General features: G+C 29.7%; 1 protein-coding gene across 1 annotated transcript; it reads right to left on the bottom strand.

The window, feature by feature from the left end:
• Nucleotides 1–4615: 4615 nt before the first annotated feature.
• On the bottom strand, nucleotides 4616–5383 carry LOC136085298 (histone-lysine N-methyltransferase SETMAR-like). The gene is made up of 2 exons (XM_065806593.1): nucleotides 4978–5383; nucleotides 4616–4917 (listed from the first exon to the last, which is right to left on the bottom strand). Exons 1-2 carry the CDS (start codon nucleotides 5381–5383, stop codon nucleotides 4616–4618), a joined length of 708 nt encoding a protein of 235 aa, XP_065662665.1.
• Between the last annotated feature and the right edge of the window lie 20078 nt (nucleotides 5384–25461).

Here is a 25461-nt window from a genome sequence, read left to right as displayed (position 1 = left end):
TCCTGACTATTCCATTTCATTCCAGACAAACTTTTTACTAAATATTTCAAATAAAAACTTTTTTATTTAAATTTTGCTTTTACAATTTCAGTTTAAGCATGTGCTTTAAAGCAAAGATTTTCGTTTTTCCGTTAAATGTTGATATTTGATCGAGATCGGGTACGATATCGTATCCGATTTTGATCAAATATTAAATAATACGTATTTTTGATAAATAAGTGGTATTGAACTCGAATTCGAAACTTAAAACTAAATGCGCATTTTTCTGGTATCAACGGCGGTATGTTATACGTGATCAATACTCCGAGTATTTACAATACTAGATATGCCGACAGGGTTGACTCGCGTATAAACGCGCATATAAGAACGAATAGACACGCGTAATATAAGAATGAATAAATTCGCATATAAGAATGAATAGAAACGCATATAAAAATGAATAGACACGCATATAAAATGAATAACCCTAAAAGCGGTGATATTTATTTTAATTTCTTGGTTTTATTGTTAATCCATTCTGTAAGAATGTACTCCGCAATGGAGATCTTAAGAAAACTACATTTATGTTAATGTAATTTAGTAAAAGATTTTTTTATAGAAGTAAGCGATAATAATGGTTTTTTTACTTAATAAAATTGGCGACTAATTTGTAAAAAAAAAAAAAAAAAAAAAGAGGATTTAAATAATCATTACATTTAACATACTTATAAAAAACCTTAATCTACCAAACTTTCCACCATTTTCATGTTGCAACTAAGTTATTTTCTAGCTGGAAACGCTACATTAAACGATTCGAGTTACTTTGCGATTCACTTATAATTACAGATGATAAGCAAAAACTTTCGTTGCTTCTTACTTTAATTGGAGATAAAACTTACGAAATTTATGAAAACATTATACCGCAAGATACGCTGATCACATACCAGCAAGCTGTCGAAGCTTTTAAGGAATACTTCAAACCCCAAGTAAACCCGAGCTATGAAATTTTTATCTTCCATAAAATGGCTCAACGTACAGATGAAACCACTCAGCAGTTTTACGTTCGATTACACGAACAAGCTCTTAAATTCGAGTTTGCCGATAAAGATAAAGAAATTAAACAACAAATTGAGCTTAGTACAAACATTTCCAAACTACGTAAATACAGTTTTCAAAATCCTAATAAAAATTTACAAGATTTGTTAACTACTGCAAAAACATTCAAACTGATGGACAATCAAGTAGAAGAACTGGAGAAAGAAACGAATAAACAAAGCGAAGTAAACAAGAAAACAAACTTACCACTAATCAGTAAAGAACCAAATGAGATTATAAATAAGTCGCTGAAAAAAATTTGTAATCGATGCGGAACTGAACTACCGCACACTAACGCATGTTTAGCGTTAGGGAAAACATGCTACTCCTGCGGAAAATTGGACATTTTGCAACAGTCTGTAAAAGTAAGAAACAAAAAGAACAGAATACAACAACCCATCGAGAGAAATACCAAAGAAATGAACAAATCTATGCGAAACCAATAAATACAATTTACAAAGATATCAATGATCCGAAAATCCTCGTGCAAAGTTAAATCAAGGAGACTTGTATTCTGTAAATGCTAATAAGATAAATACTGAAGCAGTCGAAAACTTCGAGGTAACGATTAATATATAAAATATACCAATAACCGTTTTAATAGATACCGGAGCTTTTATCAAAGACCGCTTCGCCTATATAAATCTAAAACACAGATTATTACTTACGGGGATAACAATCCAAAACTTAAAATTGAAAGGCAAATCAATGCCGTGATAGAAAGTCATACGAAATTCCTTCAGTCCAAATTCCACGCGATTAAAACACACCACAACAATCTATTATCTGGAAACGACGCCAAATTACTCGGTTTAATGCAATTGAATAGAGCTCTAGTACATACTGACGTCAATGAGAAACTTTTAAACAAACAAAAAACAATACAAAATAATTATTGCGACAGTAAACAACAATCTTGCCAACCCATGCGGAACATTAGCAAATTAAACAATGTTCTACTTCTAAACGTTCCAAAACGATTACAACCACTTATAAACTCATACAAAAATTCTGTTTTTAGCGGGAAAATAGGAAAACTTTCTAACTACCAAGCTAAGTTGAAAATAAATGAAAGTATACCACCAGTCGCACAAAAAGAAAGAAGAATTCCTTTTGCACTTAGAGAAAAAGTTAAAGATGTGCTTACAAAGCTTGAAGCAGAAGGAATAATTGAAACGGTAACGGACGAAACAACACCCTGGATAAGTGCAATGGTAATTGTTCCAAAAAATGACGGTAACCTAAGGATTTGCGTAGACGTGCGAGCCGCTAACAAAGCTATCGGAAGAACGCGTTTCCCGACTTCAACCCTAGATGAAGTTATTATAAAACTTAAAGACTAGATTTAATGAAGGCATTTTACCAGCTCAAACTTGCGCCGGAATCGAGATCAATTACTACTTTTCAATCCGAAACTCAAATTAAACGTTTCACAAGACTTAATTTTGGAGTAAATTCTGCGCAGGAAGAACTACAAAACGCTTTACGAGAAGCTTTGAAAGATATAGAAGGAACTCCTAATATTGCTGACGATGTTTTAGTATTCGCTTTAAATGCAAAACAACACGATTCAATATTACACAAAGTATTAAAAAGATTCAAACAGAGAGGTTTAACTCTAAACTTTGAAAAATGCTTATTTGGAAAAGAAAAAGTAAAATTTTTGGATTTATATTTTCAAAAGAAGGAAAGCAACCAGATCCTGAAAAACTTGATAATATCAAAAACAGGCCTATACCAGAAAACACTAAAGCTCTCCAAAGCTTTCTCGGGCTTATGAACTATTTTAAGCGTTTCATTCTACACTGCAGTACAATTACTTATCCTTTACGAAACCTTCTTCATAAAGATTCATCATGGAACTGGAACCTTGAGTGCCAGCGTGCGTTCGATAAACTGAAAAACGCTATGACATCAGACTCATGCGTTGGGTACTTCGATCCCAATAAAGAAACTACAGTCTTCACCGATGCAAGTCTTGTAGGCATATCGGCAATCATTGTACAAAACACGCCAAATAAACAAGACTTTAAACTCATATCTTATAATTCAAAAGCGCTGTCACCTGTACAACAACGCAACTCTACGCTGGAAAGAGAATGTTTAGCTATAGTGTACGCCTGCGAACACAACAGGACATACCTGTTTGGACACCCTTTTAAAATGTACAGCAATTACAAAGCTGTGAAGGTTTTAAACGAATCAAATGCTACAGTACCACTGCGCATTGAGCGTATGACTTTACGATTACATGGATATTCTTTTGATTTACACTACGTCCAAGGAAAAAACAATATATCTAATTATCCAAGTCGACACCCGGTAGACCCTTGTGACAACGAAAAGCTAGAAAAATATGTCAACTTTACTGCTGAATACGCATGTCCTAAAGCCCTTTCACTACTAGATATTCAAATAGAAACCAAAGCCGATCCTATTCTACGAATACTTACAGAGTTAGTCGCCACTAATACCTGGTATAAACTAACACATCCGAATTGTCCTCCAGAAATAAGAAAGTTTAAAAAAGAGTTACTTGCTTACCGTAAGATTAGCCAAGAACTTACAGTAAATCAAACATCAGACATTATCCTAAAAAGAAAATCGAATTATCATTCCACGATCACTAGAGATTACGGTTATACAACTGGCGCATAATAGCCACATGGGACTCGAGAAAACCAAAGCACTACTTAGACAGAAAGTTTACTTTCCCGGCCTAGACACTAAAGTAGAACAACATATAAAACAATGAGCAATTTGTCAAGCACTTGGTAAACAAAATCCACCAGCCGAACTATTAATCACACCAACACCATCGGAACCTTTTACTTCATTCAAAATAAAGATGTTTTTTAACAAACTAAATATTGAACATAAACAATTCACGCCGCTTTGGCCGCAAGCTAACTCACAAGCCGAATCAATCATGAAACCACTGATGAAAACACTACGAGCAGCACACATTGAACGAAGAAACCGGAAAAAGCAGTTATACAACTTCCTGTTCTCCTACCGTACCACTCCCCATTGCACAACTCGGATACCATCATCTATACTCATGTTCAATTGCCTTACAGGTTTCACAATACCCTCATTTCAGACAAGGGTTGATACAAATATTATTGATCAAGCCAAGAAGAGAAAAGAAAATGATAAGTTATACAGAAAGAAATACTTAGGTCGTTAGGAAAGTTCGTAGAACTCCCCTATTAAAAATAAAAAGGAAGAGTTTTTTTAAATTTTATTTTATCAAATGTTCAAAATAATGTCCATCGTTATCTATACAAGGTTGCATCCTTTCAAGCCATTTGTCAAACGTTTTTTTATACTCTTCTTTGGGTATTCTTTGAAGTAGCTTCGTTATGCGAGTTTTTTGACTTTCGACGTCTGTATCGTCATCAAGATTTTTTTTATCAAGTCGAATAGCCAATATTCGGATGGAGCTAAGTCTGGTAAGTATGGTGGGTGGCAAGTTATTGTAATTCTAGCTTGGTTTAGACAATTTGTGACGGTTTCAGTCACATGGGGTCGAGCGTTATCATGGAGAAATTTGAAATTTTGAGTTTGAGTTTGAGTTGCCTGTTTTAGGTCTTTGCTTATTTATTTCGCATATAAGAGGTTTCAAACAATTTTTTATATAATATTCGCTAGCAATGGTGTCTCCCTTTTCAACATAACCCAAATGAACAACACCTGTTGTTTTGAAGAAGATGTAAAGCATGTTTTTCGGCTGAAACCTGTCGCATCTTACTATAGTTCTTGGACTTTCACCTTCACCGACCCAACTAGCATTAGCCGATTTGTGTCTAACTTGTCTCAAATAAAACCACAACTCATCCCCTGTAATAATATCACATAGTCTCCATGGGCCGTTTCTGAAAAGGGCTAAATTTTACTTACATGCCTCAACTCTATTCTTGCGATTTTGATCGGTTAACTCGTGGGGTATCCAACGTGATGTTAGTTTTCTTTTTTTAAGTGAGTTGTGAATGATTTCGTTGATTGTAAAACGATTAATCGATGTTAGGGCTTCAATTATATCATGTGTTGCATGCGGATTTTCTTCAATCATGGCTCGTACACGTTCAATATTCTTAGCTGTATACGTGGTTCGAGGGTGCCCTGAGCGAGGATCATCTTCGAGACTCTCTCTACCATCTTTAAATAAAGTAGCCCACTTGGCGACTATACTATATTTTGGAGCTTGGTTACCATGAACTAAAACCAACTCATCGGATATGGCTTGTGCTGAAACTCCAAGTAGAGCACGGGTTTTAATATATGCTCGATATTCAAATTTTTCCATTTTTAAATTTTTTTTTAACGTATATAATAAAATTTAAATAACTTTTTTAATAAACATTCAAAATATTTCAACAAGTACTTAAAATTTTCATAATTAAACACAGTTTAAAATGATATATAAATATTTAACTATTTCCTGTCTCATTGTATCTTTACAGATGAAGTTCTATGAACTTTCCTAACGACCTAAGTACCACGATTCAAAATACCACGCAAAAAATTTAAATTTAAATACTGAAGATACAGTACCGATAAAACAAAAAAGATATAAAAAAAACTACGGCACCGTTTGAGTTTAAACCCTACACAATTACGGCAAAGAACGGTACAATGATTACTGCCAAATCTTCCGTTGATAACTCGCCAAAAACTTGGAATGCTTCACACATGAAGAAAATACCAATGGATATACGAAAAGGAAATAACAACTACTATACCAATGCAACAAAGGCATTATCAAGAACCGAATTCGAAAACATATCCAAACAGAGAAAGACGTCCTACAGAATTATGGAGGAAATATGAAAACATTTCCGAACTTAAATAGTAAAACATTTCATTTAAAGAAGAAGGGGAAGTTGTAAGAATGTGTTCCGCGATGGAGATCTTAAGAAAACTATATTTATGTTAATGTAATTTGGTAAAAGATTATTATATAGAAGTAAACGATAATAAAGGTTGTTTTACTTCATCAAACTTTCATCCCCAATAATATCCTTTCATTGTTGATTGTTAATAAACTTTACCATCCCGGTATAATTTTTTATTATTCAATATTTTGGATTTACGTCAGAATGAAACAAGATCATCAAAAATTTATTATATCCTCAATATTTTATGCTTATCTACTGCTAATTCCATGGATTATATAAGATAAGCTGTTGTCATGCTATTTAAATTATGATAGTACTTGGTAAAGTTGCTAAAGATGTTACGTTTTTAGACGCTCAAGTTTAGATGCAGCTTTTTATTAAGAAAAGCGCGTTTTTTTAAGTATCTCTCCTCGGAGCTTTATTTTGAAATTTCAAGAGCGAAAATTTTTTCAAAAAATAGTGTTGCAAACTTTTTTAGAAATAAGAAAGATCTATTACTGTTTTTTTTTTTTTTTAATGGTCGAGATAATTACTTTTTACTTTAGTATGGTCCATAAAGATACAATTAAATTTTTTTGATTAATTTTTTGTTATTTTGAGTTTTTTTGATTTCCATTAAAAAAAGCTCATCTTTGGAAACTGGTTTCCTAAGATGAGATGATAGGGTGTGTTGAAAGAAACGCAATTTTCGGTATAAAAATTTTTTTAAATAAACTATTCATTTATATTCTTTAAGTAGAAAGACTAAACTATGATAACCTGCAAAGACAAATTTAAATATTATAATATTTCGACTGCAAAAAACAATACCCTGTTAAAGCGCTCAACTTATGCAATCCTCCCCGAACACTAGCAGTAAAGAGTTAAGTTGATTAAAAACGTCGTTTGTTTTAAAAAAACTTCGTATAAAAAACTCAAGAAATGATTTAGTTAGGTGTCTAAGAATAAAAATTACAAATTTAATATTTTTCAGAAAAAAATGTAGAACATTTATTTGTGTGATTGTGTGAAGAAGACATTTTAATTTTGAATTGAAATATTTATTTACTTTTAAATGATTCAACTTTGTTTAAATACCAGTTAATTTAGATAGTTCATCACATGAAAACAGGTTCTTATTTACATGCATTTATAGTACTTTAATCATGGCTAATAAGGGTGGTTGTTTTGTTTTCTAACTGGTGGTTTGTAGCATTTCCCCCTTTTTACTTACAATAGTAAACGCAGTTAAAACTATGTGCAGATTTCTTTGTTCGACAACTTTTTCACGTGGAAAAAATTGTCTAACAAAGAAATTTTTATTTGTATAAATATATAGATGAAAAAAGAAACTTTTATTTGTATAAATATAAAATTTTTTATTTGTATAAATATATAGATGCAAGATAATTAGGTTGGTATATCTAGCAAAAACTATTGTATAGATTTTTTTATTTGACTACGATTAATTGAAGGTTTACTGAAACAATTTTTTTCCAGTTTTATAGTAGATTTACTTATGAGTAATTCAATTAAATATAAAGCAAACTTATCAGTTTTATCATTTTGTAACTTTACACTATAAATCAGAGTGGACTGAAAATCTCTGATTTATATGTAAAGTTTATTATTTTTCCTGATTTCTATATTAGTAATAAGGAAACTAAAAAATGAGACTAAGATGAACGAAATTAGACAAAATTAGACCCCCTGCAGCAATTTTTGGTCAAGTTTGGCAAATTTACGGAACTTGCCATAATTGACGTTTTTTATTTTAAGTAATAGTTTGTAGTATTTTTCCTTTTGAATGCTGTTTTTTCTAGTCTGTTAAGATATTCTTTCAAAGGTCGTTTAGAGTTGAACAGGTGCATTTTCTATATAATATTAACATAGATAGAGCCGAAATTGTACTTAATAATGCTATAATATGACTTGGTGTTAAATATTGGCATATTTTTTCCAGATTGCTGGCGGATACGTATCATTCGATCTCTTTTTATATCACCACAAACCGTGTCAGAAACAGCTGTCATCATTTTTACGCAACGTTCTACTTCTTCCGTGTGGCACGGTAACGTTTCTACGTTTAGCGTTTTCACGGTAACAAGTCCTACGTAAACTTTACCATTAAACTGCGAGTAGAAACTCTGAATTGCCGCCAACTTGTTTGATTAGCTTTCATACTTTTTTTTTCTCTGGATCTCTGAACTTTTGGATGCTCATCTTATATCATTGCTAGAAAAATACTTCCTTGATGATTAAAGAATGCATTTGCTTTTGATGATGAACAACATAAGGGCATAAATACGCTTAATGTATGTTGCTATAATTACTAAATTTGATAAGGGATTGTGGTAGAAACATAAAATTTGAGGACCCTGTTGGCAATGGTAAGCTATCTAGATTGTGACAGTTTACCAGGTCTTGATTGGCAGGACAAATTTCACTTAGTACTGATTGCAAAATGGCATAGCTGATCTGTAATGATCATTTTTCAGTCCACCCTTTGGTATTTCTACATTAAGATTTTTAGATTGAAAATAAACAACCTTCAAATCTCATTAGTTATATGAGATAGTTTTACTATGAAAATATCAAGTCTTAACTTGAACTTCACTGATTTTCAAGTTAACTTTGTCTTTCAAGCGCTCATGCTTTATTTTTCTTCTATATCTATTGATCCAACAGCCAATTTTATTTTCTCTTTTTGTATTTACTAGGACAATTTGCTCCATAGCTAGTACAATATTATCTTAACTTATAATAGCATGGCAGCATTTTCTAAGATCTTTGCATTGACAATCAGATATATCAATTAGTTTGGCTTGTCTGTTCTTACAAAAATATCCTTATAAAAAAAGTTTCTTTTTAATTTCTCTGTCCTCAGTTGGAGTTTTTTGCTCTGCTCAAAAAAGTTAACAACTCTCAAGGATGTCAACTTGTCAAGGATGTAAATGATGATACATTGTGTTGATGATGATACATACATTGTGTTAATTGATGATGTTGCTGATAAAGCTGCTTTATTCTTTTTTAATGTATATATATTTTGCTAATTGTAATATATAAGAAAAACGTTATAAGAAATATAGTGAAATAATTTTGTTAATTTAAAACAAGTTTTTTTCAAAATAAGTTATATTATAAGGCTAAATTTAAACTGAATTCAAACTTTAAAATAACTTACAATAAAATAATTAACAACTTACACAATCCACAAAATTTTAAAATAGAAAAAGTTGAATATTACGTATATAATCCATGCTCATCTCGTAATTTTAACACAAACCATATTTGATTAATCTATATTATTAAAAACTGTATTATATAGTAAAGTTCTATTGTTATTAAATATTTTTAATTTATAAGTAATATTTTTATTTCAAACTAAATACCATTACTAATATTTAGAAATATGTTTGTTTTAAAACTCCTAATAGAGCATGGATTTTAATATATTTCTTGTATTGATTATTTATTTTAAGTATTGATATCAATATTAGCCATATATTAAATAGATTGTTATCTATATTAAGTGATATTTAAAGGTATATTAAGGTATTTTAAGTCCAATTTTGCTTTATCTTGGTCTTATTTTTTTAGTTTTCTTACAACTAATATAGAAATCAGGGAGAATAGTTTCTGAAAAATGTTAGTTTTACTCTACCTTACAGTAAGTTGCATATATAAAGTAGCATATATAAAGTTGCATATATAAAGTTGCATATATAAAGTTGCATATATAATGTTGCATATATAAAGTTGCATATATAAAGTTGCATATATAAAGTTGCATATATAAAGTTGTATATATAAAGTTGCATATATAATGTTGCATATATAAAGTTGCATATATAAAGTTGCATGTATAAAGTTGCATATATAAAGTTGCATATATAAAGTTGCATATATAAAGTTGCATATATAAAGTACTTGTATTGTTTTGATGAATAAACAACTTTTGTGATGTTAAATTTTAAAAATTAAAATGTAATTGATTTTAATTATTTGGGCATGTGGGGTGTTAAAACTGATTTAAAGTTATACATTTAATTGGCTTGACCTCTGGGAAATTGTACGTTTATTTAGATAAAATGCTTAATAAAGAAATTTATAATTGGTATTTAACATTAAATGATACCTCTTACAATGCATTATATTTTATGATTTGTGTAATTTTTAATGTTCAACAGCTTTGCTGTGAAAAATCATTATCCATAAAGATAACTCGACTAATTGATAACACCAGAAAGTTAAAGAAGCAAATATAGAAAGTTAACATTGTTGGTGAAGCCTTTATTCCATCAGTGACAAACTTTTCTGATAATACATAAATTACTCTGAAATTCCTAGAGAAACAATCCCAATCAGTGAAAAAAAATGCTCAAAAAGGAAAATAGTTATTTTTAAAATTTAAAAGGAAAATTGAATCAATGATGGATTTGAAATTAAATTATTTTGCACATTGAAAGGATTTTGATGATATGTTAAAAATTTACAAATGCTTGTTTTAAAAAAAGTTTTTAATCCTAACCTTATTAAAAAAAACCTTATTGTGAGAAAGAAGAAAAATTTAACATTATTGAATACAAGTTAGTTAGATCAAAGAAAAAGTTATTTATGAGATAAATTTAAATAAAAAGCTAAAATACTGTGAAACTCAATTGAAAAGAAAAAAGACATTAAGAAATTAATTCCTTAAGAAAAGAAACAAAGGTAAAATATCACAATTAAAAAAAAAACACCATAATAATATAATATATATTATATACTATATAATAAGTTATTAGGCCGGGGGTACTCAGTAATTGGTCAGTTTTACATGAATAAAAACTTCAGTAAATTTGCTCGAATTTTTATTCACGTAAAGCTGAGCAATTACTCAACCTTTTTGGAGCAAATTGCTTAACTTTACGTTAAAAAAAATTTGAGCAATTTTGCTACACGTAACGCTGAACAATTACTCCAAAAACATTGAGTGAAAACAATTGCTTTTTTTTATTTACCCGGCCTATTAATTTAATTCTTGAAGATTCAGACAAAAATTTCTGAATCAAAAAAAGAGAAACTAAAGTTGAAAAGCAAGTAATTTAAAAATTTGTTTTTCAAAATAAAAACAACTATATTCATGAAAACAATAGAAAATCTTTTAAAAAAAGAAGAAGTTGCATCATTATGTAGTAAGACAAATGTTTTAAAAGAAGAGAACCAAGAACTTGTAAATAAATAAAGATTTTGTATGCTCAAAAAATGCTTCTGATATGTGATTTACTCAATTGTTTAAAAGTTATTAGAAAGTGGAGTGCAGGAAACGAAGGCATTAGAAATGTTTATTGGCTTTTACTCGAAAGAGTTACAAGAGGTTCTGATAAGAAATAATGGTTTATTTGTTAGATGATAAAGATATATTAACTTTTAAAGTAGTAGATATCTTTCAATGAATGTGAGTATGAATAGCATCAACGAAGTCATTAAAGTGGTATTAAACAAACTAGCAAAAAAGATCTATATCTAGAATCTAGAAAGCCACCAGCTGCTGTTAAATACATATTAATGCAGGGAGCTTCAATTTTAGGTTGGTTTCAAGTTGCTTAAGCAATGCTTGAAAATATTTGACAAAAAAAAAACAACAAAAAAACAATAATGTTGGCAATTGTTTGCATGGTGATGCTACTCAGAAGTACCATAAAAATCAAAGTTTTCAAATTTTAAAAAAAAGTGGGAAAACGTTATCTTTTGGTTTGTCAGAAGTAGTTAATGATAATGCAGCCATTGTCTTGCAAAACTTTAATAATATTATAGATGATATTTGTGACGTTGTAAGCAACTCTGCCATGGTAAAAGAAATCAATTTTGCCAAGTTAATAACATCAATTAAATCAACAATGTCTGACCTCGGTCCAGTTAATCCTTTATTTAACTCACAATTTAAAGCATTAAGAGAGAAACTTTTGCCAATCGCAATTAATCATTGGGGGTTTATTTTCTCCAAATGTCAAAGACAATATAAAAGATATGAGTGATTTTTTCTCTGATCTGCTTGTTAATTTTGCATCTGAAACTAATAAAGTTTTAAATTCTTTTGATTAAATTCTGTTACAATCCTACGGGCGTTTGTTTTTAAAAGTTACGCTCTTAATGTCTTTTAAAAGTGTTCTAAACATTCTAACGTAAAGAATGTTTAAAAGACATTAACAACAAAATTTAAAAAAAATAAATGCCCCTTAGAGAAGATAATTAGAAAAATGTTTTGCTTTTATAAGTAACAAAAGTGGTGCTGCAAGTTAGTTCGTACGCATATAAGGCATTTCATTCGAAGGGTAGCAAGGAAGCTGGTGTTGCTCCATACCCTAGTTCTTACCCCCCCCCTCCCCTCGAAGTAACAAAAAATTATTCAGTCAAAATTTTGCATTATAATTCGTCTGCCCTATATTATCATAAGGGTGTTACAATAGAATTTCTTAATGCTTGGAACTATTGAAAACCTACTCACAAGTTTTCTGTGGCGAAATATTGATTCACTTGATGGCAATTTTGTTTTGAACCCCTACCTACTCCGCTTGAAAATTAGACTTTCAATTCTTTGTAAAAATACTTCTTCTTTATTGTTTGCCAAAGGAAAAATTTTCGAAGATACAAGTCTTCTTCATCAAGATATGGTTTACTGCAAATTGTTTGAAAACACATGATGATGAGTTTAGTTTTTTGACTGTGCAGTAACTTAAAGTTATTTTCCAGGCTATTCTTATTATTTTGGAACGTCATTGTTTTGATCAGTTACTTGGTGGTAAATATTTGAATCCATCTGATTCAGTTGCTGAAGGAGTTTCTAACGTCCCTTTTATTAACAAAGCATCAAAACGTGATTTTGTCATTTTAGATTTAATGCATATAAACCAAATTTTCCAGAACGCATATAAACCAAATTTTCAAGACATTGACACAGAGGTCTCAGAGCGAAAAACAGAAACGAAAAGAAACAAAGAAAAAGAATTGCGTGATCATTCTCTTTTTTTTTTTGCTGGGTAAATATAAACAATGGTAAGTTACTAACAAGATATTGAGGTAGCAGGGGCAGAAGAAGATTAGTATAAAGACTAATATAATATTACGGAATTTATCAATGGCCTTATCGCCAAGTCCCTTGATAAATTCCGTAAATATAAAGTTTAATTTTAAAACCAGCAATTCCGTTAACTATATAAAATAAACCAATGAAAAAATGATAAAGTAATAAATACATACATTATTATTGCATTAACCATAGTCATATCACAGTCATAAAATACATAGTCAGGCCAGTTTAAGCTTTTGTTTATCTTATTGTCGGCGTTTAATAATAATAGAGCTAAGCTAATCATTAAGTGCACTTTTTGTAAACAAAGACATATTAAGAAGAATATTTACAAGAAGATTGTTGATTTATTCTTGATTTTAGCAAATGTCTTTACTTAAATGTTACATTTAACTATGGAACTTCTCAAAGAAATATAAGCGTTTTTCTAATTGAGATAGCTTCTTCCGTTGATGTTTTCAACAACGAATCGAGGAGAAAAGTTTTGCAAATTATAACTAAAGATATGTCTTTACTTATAATATATTATAACTAAAGATATAATTTGATATAGTAATTTTAAATATTGTTATGTAAAACTACTATATCATATAGCAATTGAAAAAACCCTTAAGTTCCAAATCAAATATAAATTATTGGTTGTTTGCTAAAAGTCAACATGTTAACCTTAAATCCAAAATTTTTTTGTTTGTTTGGATCGACAGGTTAACTATCTTCAATAAACCTTCCAGTTAAGAGCTTTTCATTGCTAAACCATTCTTTATGCAGGATTTAGTAGTTTCTCATATATCTATAGCTCAACTCAAAGAAATCAACTTTTTTTTCAAAAGCAGATGAAAGTTATTACTTAAATATTTACTTTTATTTAAAAGATTAATTTTAAGAACAATTGTGTCTTACCTTATTTCATTTTAAAAAAGTATCAAAGACCCAAAAATTTAACTCATAATATAGACTGCCAATTTATTTTGGCAAAGATATAAAGGGATCAATGTCACTGTCAATTTTGTTGTTGATATAGTTAAATACCTTTTGAGTATTGGTTCCAATATTTAATTAAATAACTATGACAAGATTCATTAGATAGTTACTTTGGTCAACGCTGAGCCATGGGAAGAAGAAAAGGTAATCCATTTTTAAATAATATTGAGTATTATGCAATAAGGAACCAATGTACTTTCAAACCAATAACAAAAGCTAATAAATTTGATAATAAAATCTTAAACAATAATTTAAAGTCGAAAAAAAATTAAAAGTTACAAATCTTATAAAAACATTATTTGGTTTAAAATAAAAAGACAAAGCAAATACATACATATATACATATATATATATATATATATATATATATATATATATATATATATATATATATATATATATATATATATATATATATATATATATATATATATATATATATATATATATATATATATATATATATATATATATATATATATATATATATATATATATATATATATATATATATATATATATATATATATATATATATATATATATATATATATATATATATAAATATATATATATATATATATATGAAGACCACACGGGTAAAACCACAGATGTCCACTTTTTAAAAATTTCAAGTTTTATATATTTTTATGATATTTTAGTACTAAGCTATTTTAGTTTGAAAATTCATAACAAAAAAACTATGTTTTAAGGTTCTACGGTCATTTAAAAAAAAGGGCAACTTTGAAACAACCACTGATGTCCAATGTTTACCGCGTAAAAAACACAGTTGTCCAAATTATTTATAACTAAAACAATAATAATAAAAGCGTAAGTCACATGACTAACTTTTATCTTTAAGAAAATTACGTCGGATGAAGTAAACAACATTACGTTCACAGAAATTCATTAAAAAAAAACTATATATATATGTTTATATATATATATATATATATATATATATATATATATATATATATATATATATATATATATATATATATACATATATATATATATATATATATATATATATATATATATATATTTATATATATATATATATATATACATATATATATATATATATATATATATATATATATATATATATATATATATATATATATATATATATACATTTTGAAGATGTTTTGATTTATTTTACACCGTCGGATTGCCATAGTTGTGATATTATGGGTAATAAGCGTGATATTAATAACTTTGTTAAAGGTAAAATAAATGCACATTTTCGGAGAGCTATTCTCAAAGTAGTATAGCAAAACAATTAAAAATATCAAGATGTCTCGTGCAAAATGCTTTACTTGTGTTCAAGACTATTCAAATCGCAAAAATTATGGTAGAAAATGTGTGAGTACATCACAAGAAGACCATTTTTTAAAGAATGTTGTTAATAGTGAGCCCCACACAACATCTGCAAGGTTATCACAACTTGCTATTGAAAGGGGACTTAATATTAGTTCGAGAACAATTAGAAGAAGGTTGTGTTATGACTTTGGTCTAGTTGCAAGAAGACCAGCTAAAAAATCTTTATTAACTCCATCTCAATTTCTAGCTAGGATTAAATTTTGTAAGAGTTTAAAAGACAAGACACCGGAATGGTGGGAACGCGTAATGTTTACAGACAAAAGTGCGTTTCAACAGATTAGAAGTACGGGCTATAATTATGTTAGAAGACCTGTGGGAGAACGCCTGAATCCAAAGTATACCATAAAAACAGTAAAACATCCTCCTTTAGTCATGGTATGGGGAGCAATCACAGCGCAAGACCGATGCGGTTCGCACATCTTTAAAAAAGGTGAAAAAGTCAATGCACAAAAGTATCTAAGTGTATCAAAAGATAAAGTGAAACTGCACACGGAAATTACTAAAACCAGAATTTTCCAGCAAGATACAGCACCTTGTCATACAGCTAAAACAGTTAAGAAGTGGTTTACTGATGATAAAATTAAATTATTGTATTATAAGCAGAAAGTTGCATCACGTCAACCAAAATCTGAAGAACATCTTCAAAAAGTTAAAGAAGTATGGACTAATAAAATCACTCGAGAGTTTTGTAAAACATTAGTACATAGAAACCCAAGAAGAATACAAGCTGTGCTTGATAATAAGGGACATCCGACAAAGTATTGAATTATAACATTCAAGTCATTTAAACTGTACTATTATTATAATTTGGTGCTATAACTATTATTTTATTGAATATTAACAACTTTTGATAATTTTTATCTATTTTTTTTCATTTTTATAACATTTTCTATTGTGTTTATTCAATAAAAAGTTTACACTACAAATTTTGAGTTTTTTTTTATGATGTGCCTTAATTTTTTGGCCACTACTGTATATATATATATATATATATATATATATATATATATATATATATATATATATATATATATATATATATATATATATATATATATATATAAATATATATATATATATATATATATATATATATATATATATATATATATATATATATATATATATATATATATATATGTATATCAAAGACGTGGTGGCACCTAAAAAGCAGGTACGAATTTCCAGAAGAGGGGCCCGGTGAAGTAAAGTGGTGAGGAAAGAAGGCAAAGTTATGTTATCCTTCTCAGCAGCCTTTCTGTAGATCTCCACAAAATCAACCATTTCAGTAGTGAATTCATTTAAACTGATACCAATTTTGATTTTTTCAAGCACTGATTGATTTTTTTCTTGTGAATTAGAGTTATGAAAACTATGACTAAAATCTTCACATATATTCTTCAATAAAAGGTGTCTATGCTTTCTAAAAATTTCCGCTGTAAATAAAATTTGTCAGCAAAAATTGCAGTTGCTGAATCCACTAGAGTATAAAACACTGAGTAAGTCGCTGAACTTCTGTTTCATCGAAGTCCAGTCGTTTCTTTCTGCCAGTCCTATTCTCATCAAATATTTGTTGTTCAAGCTGAGCCCCAGTTGCAACTTTAACAGTAGATAAAATAGCATTTTGGTCAGCACTGTTCCTTGATACTTTAAGCTTTTCCAGTGATACATCGACAGACATTATAGCAAACAAAAAATCAAGTGTTTTTCCTTGAAGAATTTTATTTAGGGGACCCAAGATAGTAAAAATTTCTTTGAAGAGACATAAAGTTACAATTGTTTCATATGACTGAAATCGGGATAAAAGACCTTGTGCTTCACTTCGAATATACATTTTAAGTTCCATGTCATTTGAAATTTGTTCAAGGCAATCGATTACTGCCTTGTATAGTGTCAGCAGTTGGTCGGTGGCATTTTGTAAGGCGCTGAAATGAACGCTTTGGATAGCAGCGAGTTCAATAGATTGATTCACATCCTTAAGAAGAGATTTGCACTTTTCAAAAATATTATTTCGTTTCCTTGAGCTTCCCTATAGAAAAGTCTTTAGTTTCTGCACATTACCAGGCTTGTTTTCTGTTCAAAAAAAGTGAACAGAAACAACAGAAGATTTTGCACAAACTTTCATAACCAGAATTGTTCCATGAGATCCACAATAAATATTTGTTGCCATGGAAGAACACTGCTTCAAATGTGTTACAACTCCTTTGTTTATTCCTTGCATATTGCTTGCACCATCAAAAGACATACCTATACACTTTTAAATATCTACGTTAACTGATTTGATTTCATCTTTGATTTTTCGCTTTTTCCTTCGCCAGTTGTTGTTCCAGTTTCAACCATTGAAATCAGATGTTCCTTTAAAACGACCTCTTCTGCAGCAAGCATAACATAGCGTAATACAATAGAAGTTTGCTCGTAGAGTGTAATACCATTGTTGCCATCAGCTAATGTTGAAATAAATACTGAGTTATTTACCTTTTCTGGAATACCCTTCTTGACTATCTGTGTCATAGTATGAATTAGCTTGTTTTGTGTATATTAGAAAGAGGCGAAATTCTAGCACTCCATCCAGCAGATTGTTTTTGAGTACTGTGAACATTTGAAAGTTTTTCATTCAGCACCTCATCATACTGACTGAGTAAATTTAACAACTTTAGAAATTTAACCGCGCCACATTGAAAGATTTCACTTTTTTCAGAGTCATTGTAAAAGTTGGCTTCCTCATTTCCACGTAAGTTTTTACTCTCTGCGATCAAATACCGAATAGCATCAATAACTCGTATTAGGTATTGATGTAGTTTCCCCGCTTCTTTACGTTTCTTTTTCAGATGTTTCGTGGTTTCAATATTTAATATTTTATCAATTGTGGAGTCTGATAATGCATGGACCATAGCTTCAGCAGCATTTCGATGGTTTTTCTGGATGCAATGCTTTGTTATGATGTGACGTAAGTTTGACCAATTATCAAACCCATCACGTAAAAAATTTCTGTCCTATCTTGATCCAAAACATAAACAAGCAATAGCAGAGAGTAAGTTAGCCATGACTTTTTCTGCACAACTTCATTGTCATTAATTTTAACTGATTCAGTGTGATACTTAGATAACCTTGAATGTTTTGTTGGCTTTTTTGGCCTTAATACATTAAATTGCTTTTTATCAATCTTCTTTGCATTTTTCAGCTCTAGAAATATTGCTGGATCATTTTAGGTGGCATTTACAACGTTATCTGGTTACTTCTAAATAATCTTTATTGGTAGAGCCGCTGAATAATCTTTATTGGTCCGCCGCTAAATAATCTTTATTGGTCCGCTGCTGCAGTTACAGGCACTTGAGCCGCTAAAAAATCTTTGAGCCGTTGTTGAGTAGCTAAATAATCTTTATTGGTCCGCCGCTGCAGTTACAGGCACTTCATAGTAACCCATTTCTACAGGCACTCTCTCAGTTTCAGTAATTTTTTGGTTTCAGAATGTGTCTGAATATTCTAGTTCTGCTCCTTTATCTGCTGCAATTATAACATCTTGATTATTGTCTGTTTCTTGAACAAATGATTGGTCACTAATCTCTTTTATTGGCTCTGTTTCAATAATGCTTACTTGTGATATTCACAATGGATGTTGATGTTAGTTCTATATTCCCTGTTGCTGTAAATGATGTCCTAGCTTTTCTCTGTATTTGTGGCACCTGCACTGACGCGAGACCTGCCGTTAACTTTAATTGTTTTGTATCATTACTAGCTGCTTTTTATTCATATTGTCGTTTTTTGAGCATTTTTTTCAGCACCAGATTTGTATTTCAATGTTGATTCTTTCTTTTTTTTTCATTTATTTCACCTGAAATATAAATAAATATAAAATTAAAACTAGTCCTATGATAGACACCACGGCATTGGTTTCTTTCGTTTGAGTTATAACTACTATCGGTCCATGGAATTTATACAGAGTTGTACTATTTATAAATTCCATGGACCAATAGCGAGTGGACTGGAGCATATTGAGTAGTAGTGAATGAAAGTAATAACAAAAACTCATTAAACACACAATATCATTTATCAAACATATATTAACCATATTTATCAATGTAAAGCAAATGAATTCATGGATTTTATATATTTATAGTTTTGAACTTTTCAATAACAATTTTCTATTTTTTTTATTGATGAGATGGTTAATTTCAGATAAAGAGGACACATTTTTTAATCGTTCCTCGCTAAAATGGTTGTTTTCGGTATTCTTTTAGTTTAACAATACATCTGCCTCTACCTTCTTTTGTTTCAGCCGCCATTGCCTTAACATATCGTTCTCTTCTTTTATTTAGCCTAGATGTTCGTTGTTCAGCTGACTCATTTGTTCTAGCTCGAAATTTCCGTTTTCTTTCTCGAGCAAGACAATCGATCATATTCAGTTTCCAGATTCTTTTTTATATTTAGCTTTCTTCTTTATATTTCTACGTTTATAAGATATTTTTTTATTTATTTACTTTAGAAACATTATTTATTATTTTTAATTACTATTTATAAGTAAAGTATTAAAACGTTACTTACTTTTTTACAGTATAAATATTATTATTATTCATCATCGGTTTTATTTATTTACGCTAGACAAAGTTTTTTATTTTTTGTTTCTTTAATTACTTTTCTTAACGATTTCTTTTATTTACGCTAAACGAAAGTTTAGCGTATTTTTTTATTATTACTGCTGACCTAGTATTTATTTTGAGCGGACACCAAACAAACAAATAAACAAACAAACCGACGTGAAAGCAAGTTAAATTAAATGTTGTAAAAAATGCTCTGATAGAAACTTATTGAACTGAAATAAATTTTTTCTGTTTGAGGATTGGAGGCCCAGTTTCCTGAGCCAGATTAAAGGCCCAGTACAAGTCCTCGTACCCTCGTACTGGACCACCACGTCCCTGATGTATATAATAAGTTTTTTTTTATAATGACAAAAATTTTCTCTTGAATTATTTCAACTTTTGTTTTTATTCATAAAGTGTACCTTTTCTATCCTAACAAAGTAAAAAATCGACTCAATATACTGATTTTGACTATTGGACTATTGGTCTGATGATGCATGTTCTATGCAGCATGATTTTAAATTATTTGTTATCTCCAATATAAAAGATATCAAGCTAATTTGCAATTTATGTGCTAGGCAAAGTATAAAATGAAAATTTTTAGATCGATTTTATTATCTAGTTCATAAAACTGAAAAACTTGACAGCATTACTATTTCACTACTAATTAGAACTCTGTTACATTCTGTATAGGCATGACACCTACAGAATGTGATAGAAACATGGCCATTGCAAATCAAAAGTGTCTGTTAGAAACACTATACGATCTCACAAAAAACTATAATAATTCAATATTATATACAAACATGATACAAGAAAAATTTCTGAAATTTGCAGAGTTTCAAAGCCAAACTTCTTGGTTGTTTGTTCATTTAAGACATGTTCACTTAAAGAAATTAAAAGATTAAAGGCTAGTTAAAATTGAATTATATGGAAAATTGGAAATATTTAATTTTATGTGTGATATGGTCCTTATGTTTAGATCAAAGGTCAAAGTGGCTGATAAAGTGAAACAAGCATACATAGCTCTGTTGTCTCTTTTTTGTTAAAAATTTCAAAACTCATTAAACATTTTCCAACTGGGCAAAATAAGACATTTGATATTCCTTTTTCTTATTTTTGAAAAATTTATTTTATTTGTCTTTGAAATTAAAAAAACACTTTTTTATTAACGGTGTGTTCACAATTGGTTTTTGTATGGCTTATACAAACTTGATACAATGTGATGGTACAAAGACATCATGAAATCATTTATGATAAATAGATGAGGTTGGGGAAGAGAAAAGGTTGCAATGATATTTTGTATAAAGTAAAATAAAAACTTTCATATATTTTTTTATTTGAATTTTTTTAAAGTAAATAAGGGGTGTCTTGTTTTTAAAAGAACACTGTGAATAAATAATTTTTGTATTCAGCACAAAAATTGCATTTATATATTGTGTTAGGACTAAATAGTCATAAAAATATATTTTTAATTAGATATATTATTAATAAGCAGATATCTAATGTCACTAAACACTAAATTTCATTTTTCTCAAAATGAGAAAAATGTGACATCTGTGGTTTTACCCGTGTGGTCTTCATATATATATATATATATATATATATATATATATATATATATATATATATATATATATATATATATATATATATATATATATATATATATATATATATATATATATATATATATATATATATATATATATATATATATATATATATATATAGATATAGATATATATATCACACTAGTCCGAAATGGCTCAAAACTTGAACTTGAGTTTCCGAAGAAACCCTTTGGGGGATTAAAGTACACATGTTCCTATTTCAAAAAGTGCAAAAATTGAAATTTTTGCACTTTTTGAAATAGGAACTAGGAACTTGAAATAGGAACTGAAAAAGAAAATTGATTTTGAATTTTTAACATTTTATAAAGAAATGCCGGTTGACATAATTATTGAAAAAAATAATTTTGACTCATTCTAAACTGGAAATACCATTCAAATATTTCTATATGCAGCATATTTTAGTGTTTGGAAATTAACTTTTATGTTATTGTGTTTAAAAGTTTATAAAAACTTTCTTTTTATTAAGATTTTCACTCATTCCAAAAAATTCTAGTGTAAGAGTGTTAATATTTAAAGATCCTAAATTTTCAATGTATATTTCTAAACACCTCATTTAAAAGTTCAAAGTGTAAGTAATTATAACAGGACAGAAATAATGCTTTTTGAATTAACCTAAAAATGCTAAATTGGTAGTTTGCATAATGTCATAATAAGGGTGGCAACCTGGCAAAACGTTTTTTTCTCTTTTTTCGGGAAAAGACATTGACCCTTAGTTGCTTTGCTATATGAATTGTGTCAAATCAAGCTATTTCATTAAAAATGCCTAAATCAGCTAAATTGCATGATGATTGCAGAAAAACTGTTTGTTTTCTTTGTATGAGAAAGTCTGAAAGAGTTTTAACCTCCTTCTTGATTGAGCGAGTCAAAGAAATATTTTCTGATGAAATTAATTTTGCCGATCAAAAGGTTCCCTTGGGAGTTTGTGATTGCTGCAGAGTTAACCTTCAAAAAAGGCTCAATGGCAAAAATGTGACACTTCCAAGTCTTTTTAATTTTAACCAAATTGAAACCCGTTCCTCAACAAGAGGCCAGGACTGTGATTGTCTCATTTTCAAAATTGGCCACCTCAAGCTAAGTGAGAGACACCCTTTGGAAACATCAAGCATTCCATCATCATCATCATCATCATCATCATCATCATCATCATCATCATCATCATCATCATCATCATCATCATCATCATCATTATCATCATCATCATCATCAAAATCTGAGAAATGATGCTCAGACTGCTTAACAATCATTAGAAGAGGTTTTCCACACACTTGCAGTAAATCTACCTCCAGGGAGAATATGAGCATCTCCCCATGGAACCATCAAAATAATAAGATCTAGGGGTGGAAGACCATTGGCCATAACACTAGGTATTGTTTTGGAAGATTTATTTTACTTTTTATTATACAGATATATTTGAAATTTCACCTATGAATTTAAACAAAAAACTAATATTATGATTTTTTATCAAATTCTCATGGACAAGTCTTTGTTTAAAGGAATACAATAATACTTACCTTTGTACCAAATTGATGAAAAGTAAAAAAATTCTACATAGAATTGACTATTTCATTTTTCTCACTTTTTCTACGTTTTTAGGCCCTACATGTCAAAAGAAACTCTTCAAAAAAGAATCTGAGTTGACTGCCCAAGATTTTGTGCATGTGCAATCTAACACAGGATTGTCAAATACAAGAGTTAAAAAACTTGTTACAACTCTCAATCAAGTGTCAAAATCCAAAATAGTTGAGACCGACTTTCGTGAGAAATTCTCTCAACTTGGTGAGCAGCTTTCTGATCACTTCACCCAAACAACAATTAATGTTCATCATGATCAGAATAAAATCAGTCATCAAACTGTGGTCCACCGCAAAGAAATCTCTGCATTTACAGATGAAATTTTGAAGAGAAGACAAGTTTTTACTGATCATATAGTAAAACTTGGCAGGATGGAGCTGGATTCCAAGGGTGATTTTAAGAAAATCCAGGAGCATCTATCATCTCAACCACCTAAAAGAAAGTTGTTGACTTCTCAGCTTGGAAAGGACAGTAGTGTTAAATGTCAATTACTTGTAGTCATTGCTGAAGATGTTCCAGAAAATTATGAAAATCTGAGAACAATCCTGAACCTAATTAAACCAAACAATGTCACATGCATATGGTGTGATGTAAATTCTGTCCTTCAAAGGCAATCTTCGCTCTTTTGGAACATTACGGAAGTGTTTCAAAGCCTTTGAAAATGCTGGCAAGGATCTAAAGAAAGCAAAGCAGTTCAAAAAATTCATATAGAAAAGAGTCTTTGGGGCGTTACAGCGAACAAGCAACTGAGTCTATTCATCACAGCTTCAATGTTCATTGAACTAGATTTAAAAGACCCTATCATCTCCCAGAATATGGAATGAAATTGGAAGCATCAGTGGTCGAATTTAACAGCAAACGTTTGTAGAATGTAAAAAGAAATAATCAATGTCATTTTTATTTGTTTGGAGGAATAAATGCGAATTAAAATTGTTTAGTGTTTATCATTATAACTTAATTGTGATAAAAAAGACTCAATATTATGAAAACTATGCTTTGTTATATTCAAACAAAATTCCTAAAACTACCACTTAGTACACTAATGTTTTTTTAAACCCATACACATAATAACGGAATGTTCCTGCACACAAATATGCTACATATAGAAACATTTGGATGGTGTTTCCAGTTTAGAATGAGTCAAAATCATTTTTTTCAATAATTATGTCAACCGGCATTTCTTCATAAAATGTTAAAAATTCAAAATCAATATTCTTTCTCGGACAAAATAGTTTGATTTCAATTTTTTCACTTTTTGAAATAGGAACATGTGTACTTTAATCCCCCATAGGGTTTCTTCGGTAACTCAAGTTCAAGTTTTGAGCCATTTCGGACTAGTGTGATATATATATCTATATCTATATATATATATATATATATATATATATATATATATATATATATATATATATATATATATATATATACAGTATTGGACAAAACATTTGCAACCAACATCGAACAATGCTAAAAAGTGTTCCTAATTTTACATGTCTTAAAAACGAAACGAACTATACTACCACAGCAAACAGTTCAGGAGTCTGGATTCATAGCATGCCATGACATGAGCAATCAGCTGACAGGTGACAGCGCACAGGCAGAGTTTCGTTGTCAAGTGCCATTTTGTATCGGAAAAAAACAAGTGCAACTTTTTTGGTTTGTTTCATTTTCTTAAGTCTGGTCCGTGTCAACGTCACGGAAGTTTTTTAATAATTAAAGGAAGTATCCAGAAGTTTCCAGAAGCATGCAGAAGCTTCCAGAAGTTTCCAGAAGAAGCATCCAGTAGCATCCAGAAATATCCAGAAACATTCAGAAGCATCCAAAAGCTTCCAGAAGCATCGAAAAGAAGCATCTAGAATCTTCCAGAACAGGTTCACACAGGTTCCTTTTATTATATAAGAGACATGTATATCGACATGTAATTGAGTCAGTATATGGAAGTCAATTAGTCAGTTTTATCAAGACAGTTTATCGAAGTGAGTTTTATCAAAGTGTTTTATCGAAGAACATCAATACAAGAAGTGAAATACAACAAGTGTTTCATTACATCAATACAGTCCACATCCAACCAAGACGTTGTGTTCACAGAGCATTATTGTATCATCACAAGGTAAATGCAACACGGTAAGCCTTAAGAAGCGTGATTATTTATTTTTATTATTTTTATGACTTCAAGTGCAAAAATGGCTCCCGACAGTCTTGGATTGGAACTAAGAAAGAAAATTATTGGCGATTACGAAAGTGGAATGTCACAAAAAAGTATTTGTGATAAACATCGC

Source organism: Hydra vulgaris, chromosome 09, assembly GCF_038396675.1.
Source record: "Hydra vulgaris chromosome 09, alternate assembly HydraT2T_AEP".
NCBI classification, from domain to species: Eukaryota; Metazoa; Cnidaria; class Hydrozoa; order Anthoathecata; family Hydridae; genus Hydra; species Hydra vulgaris.
Note: the sequence above shows the minus strand (reverse complement) of the source record. Positions and strands in the feature narration are given on the sequence as shown.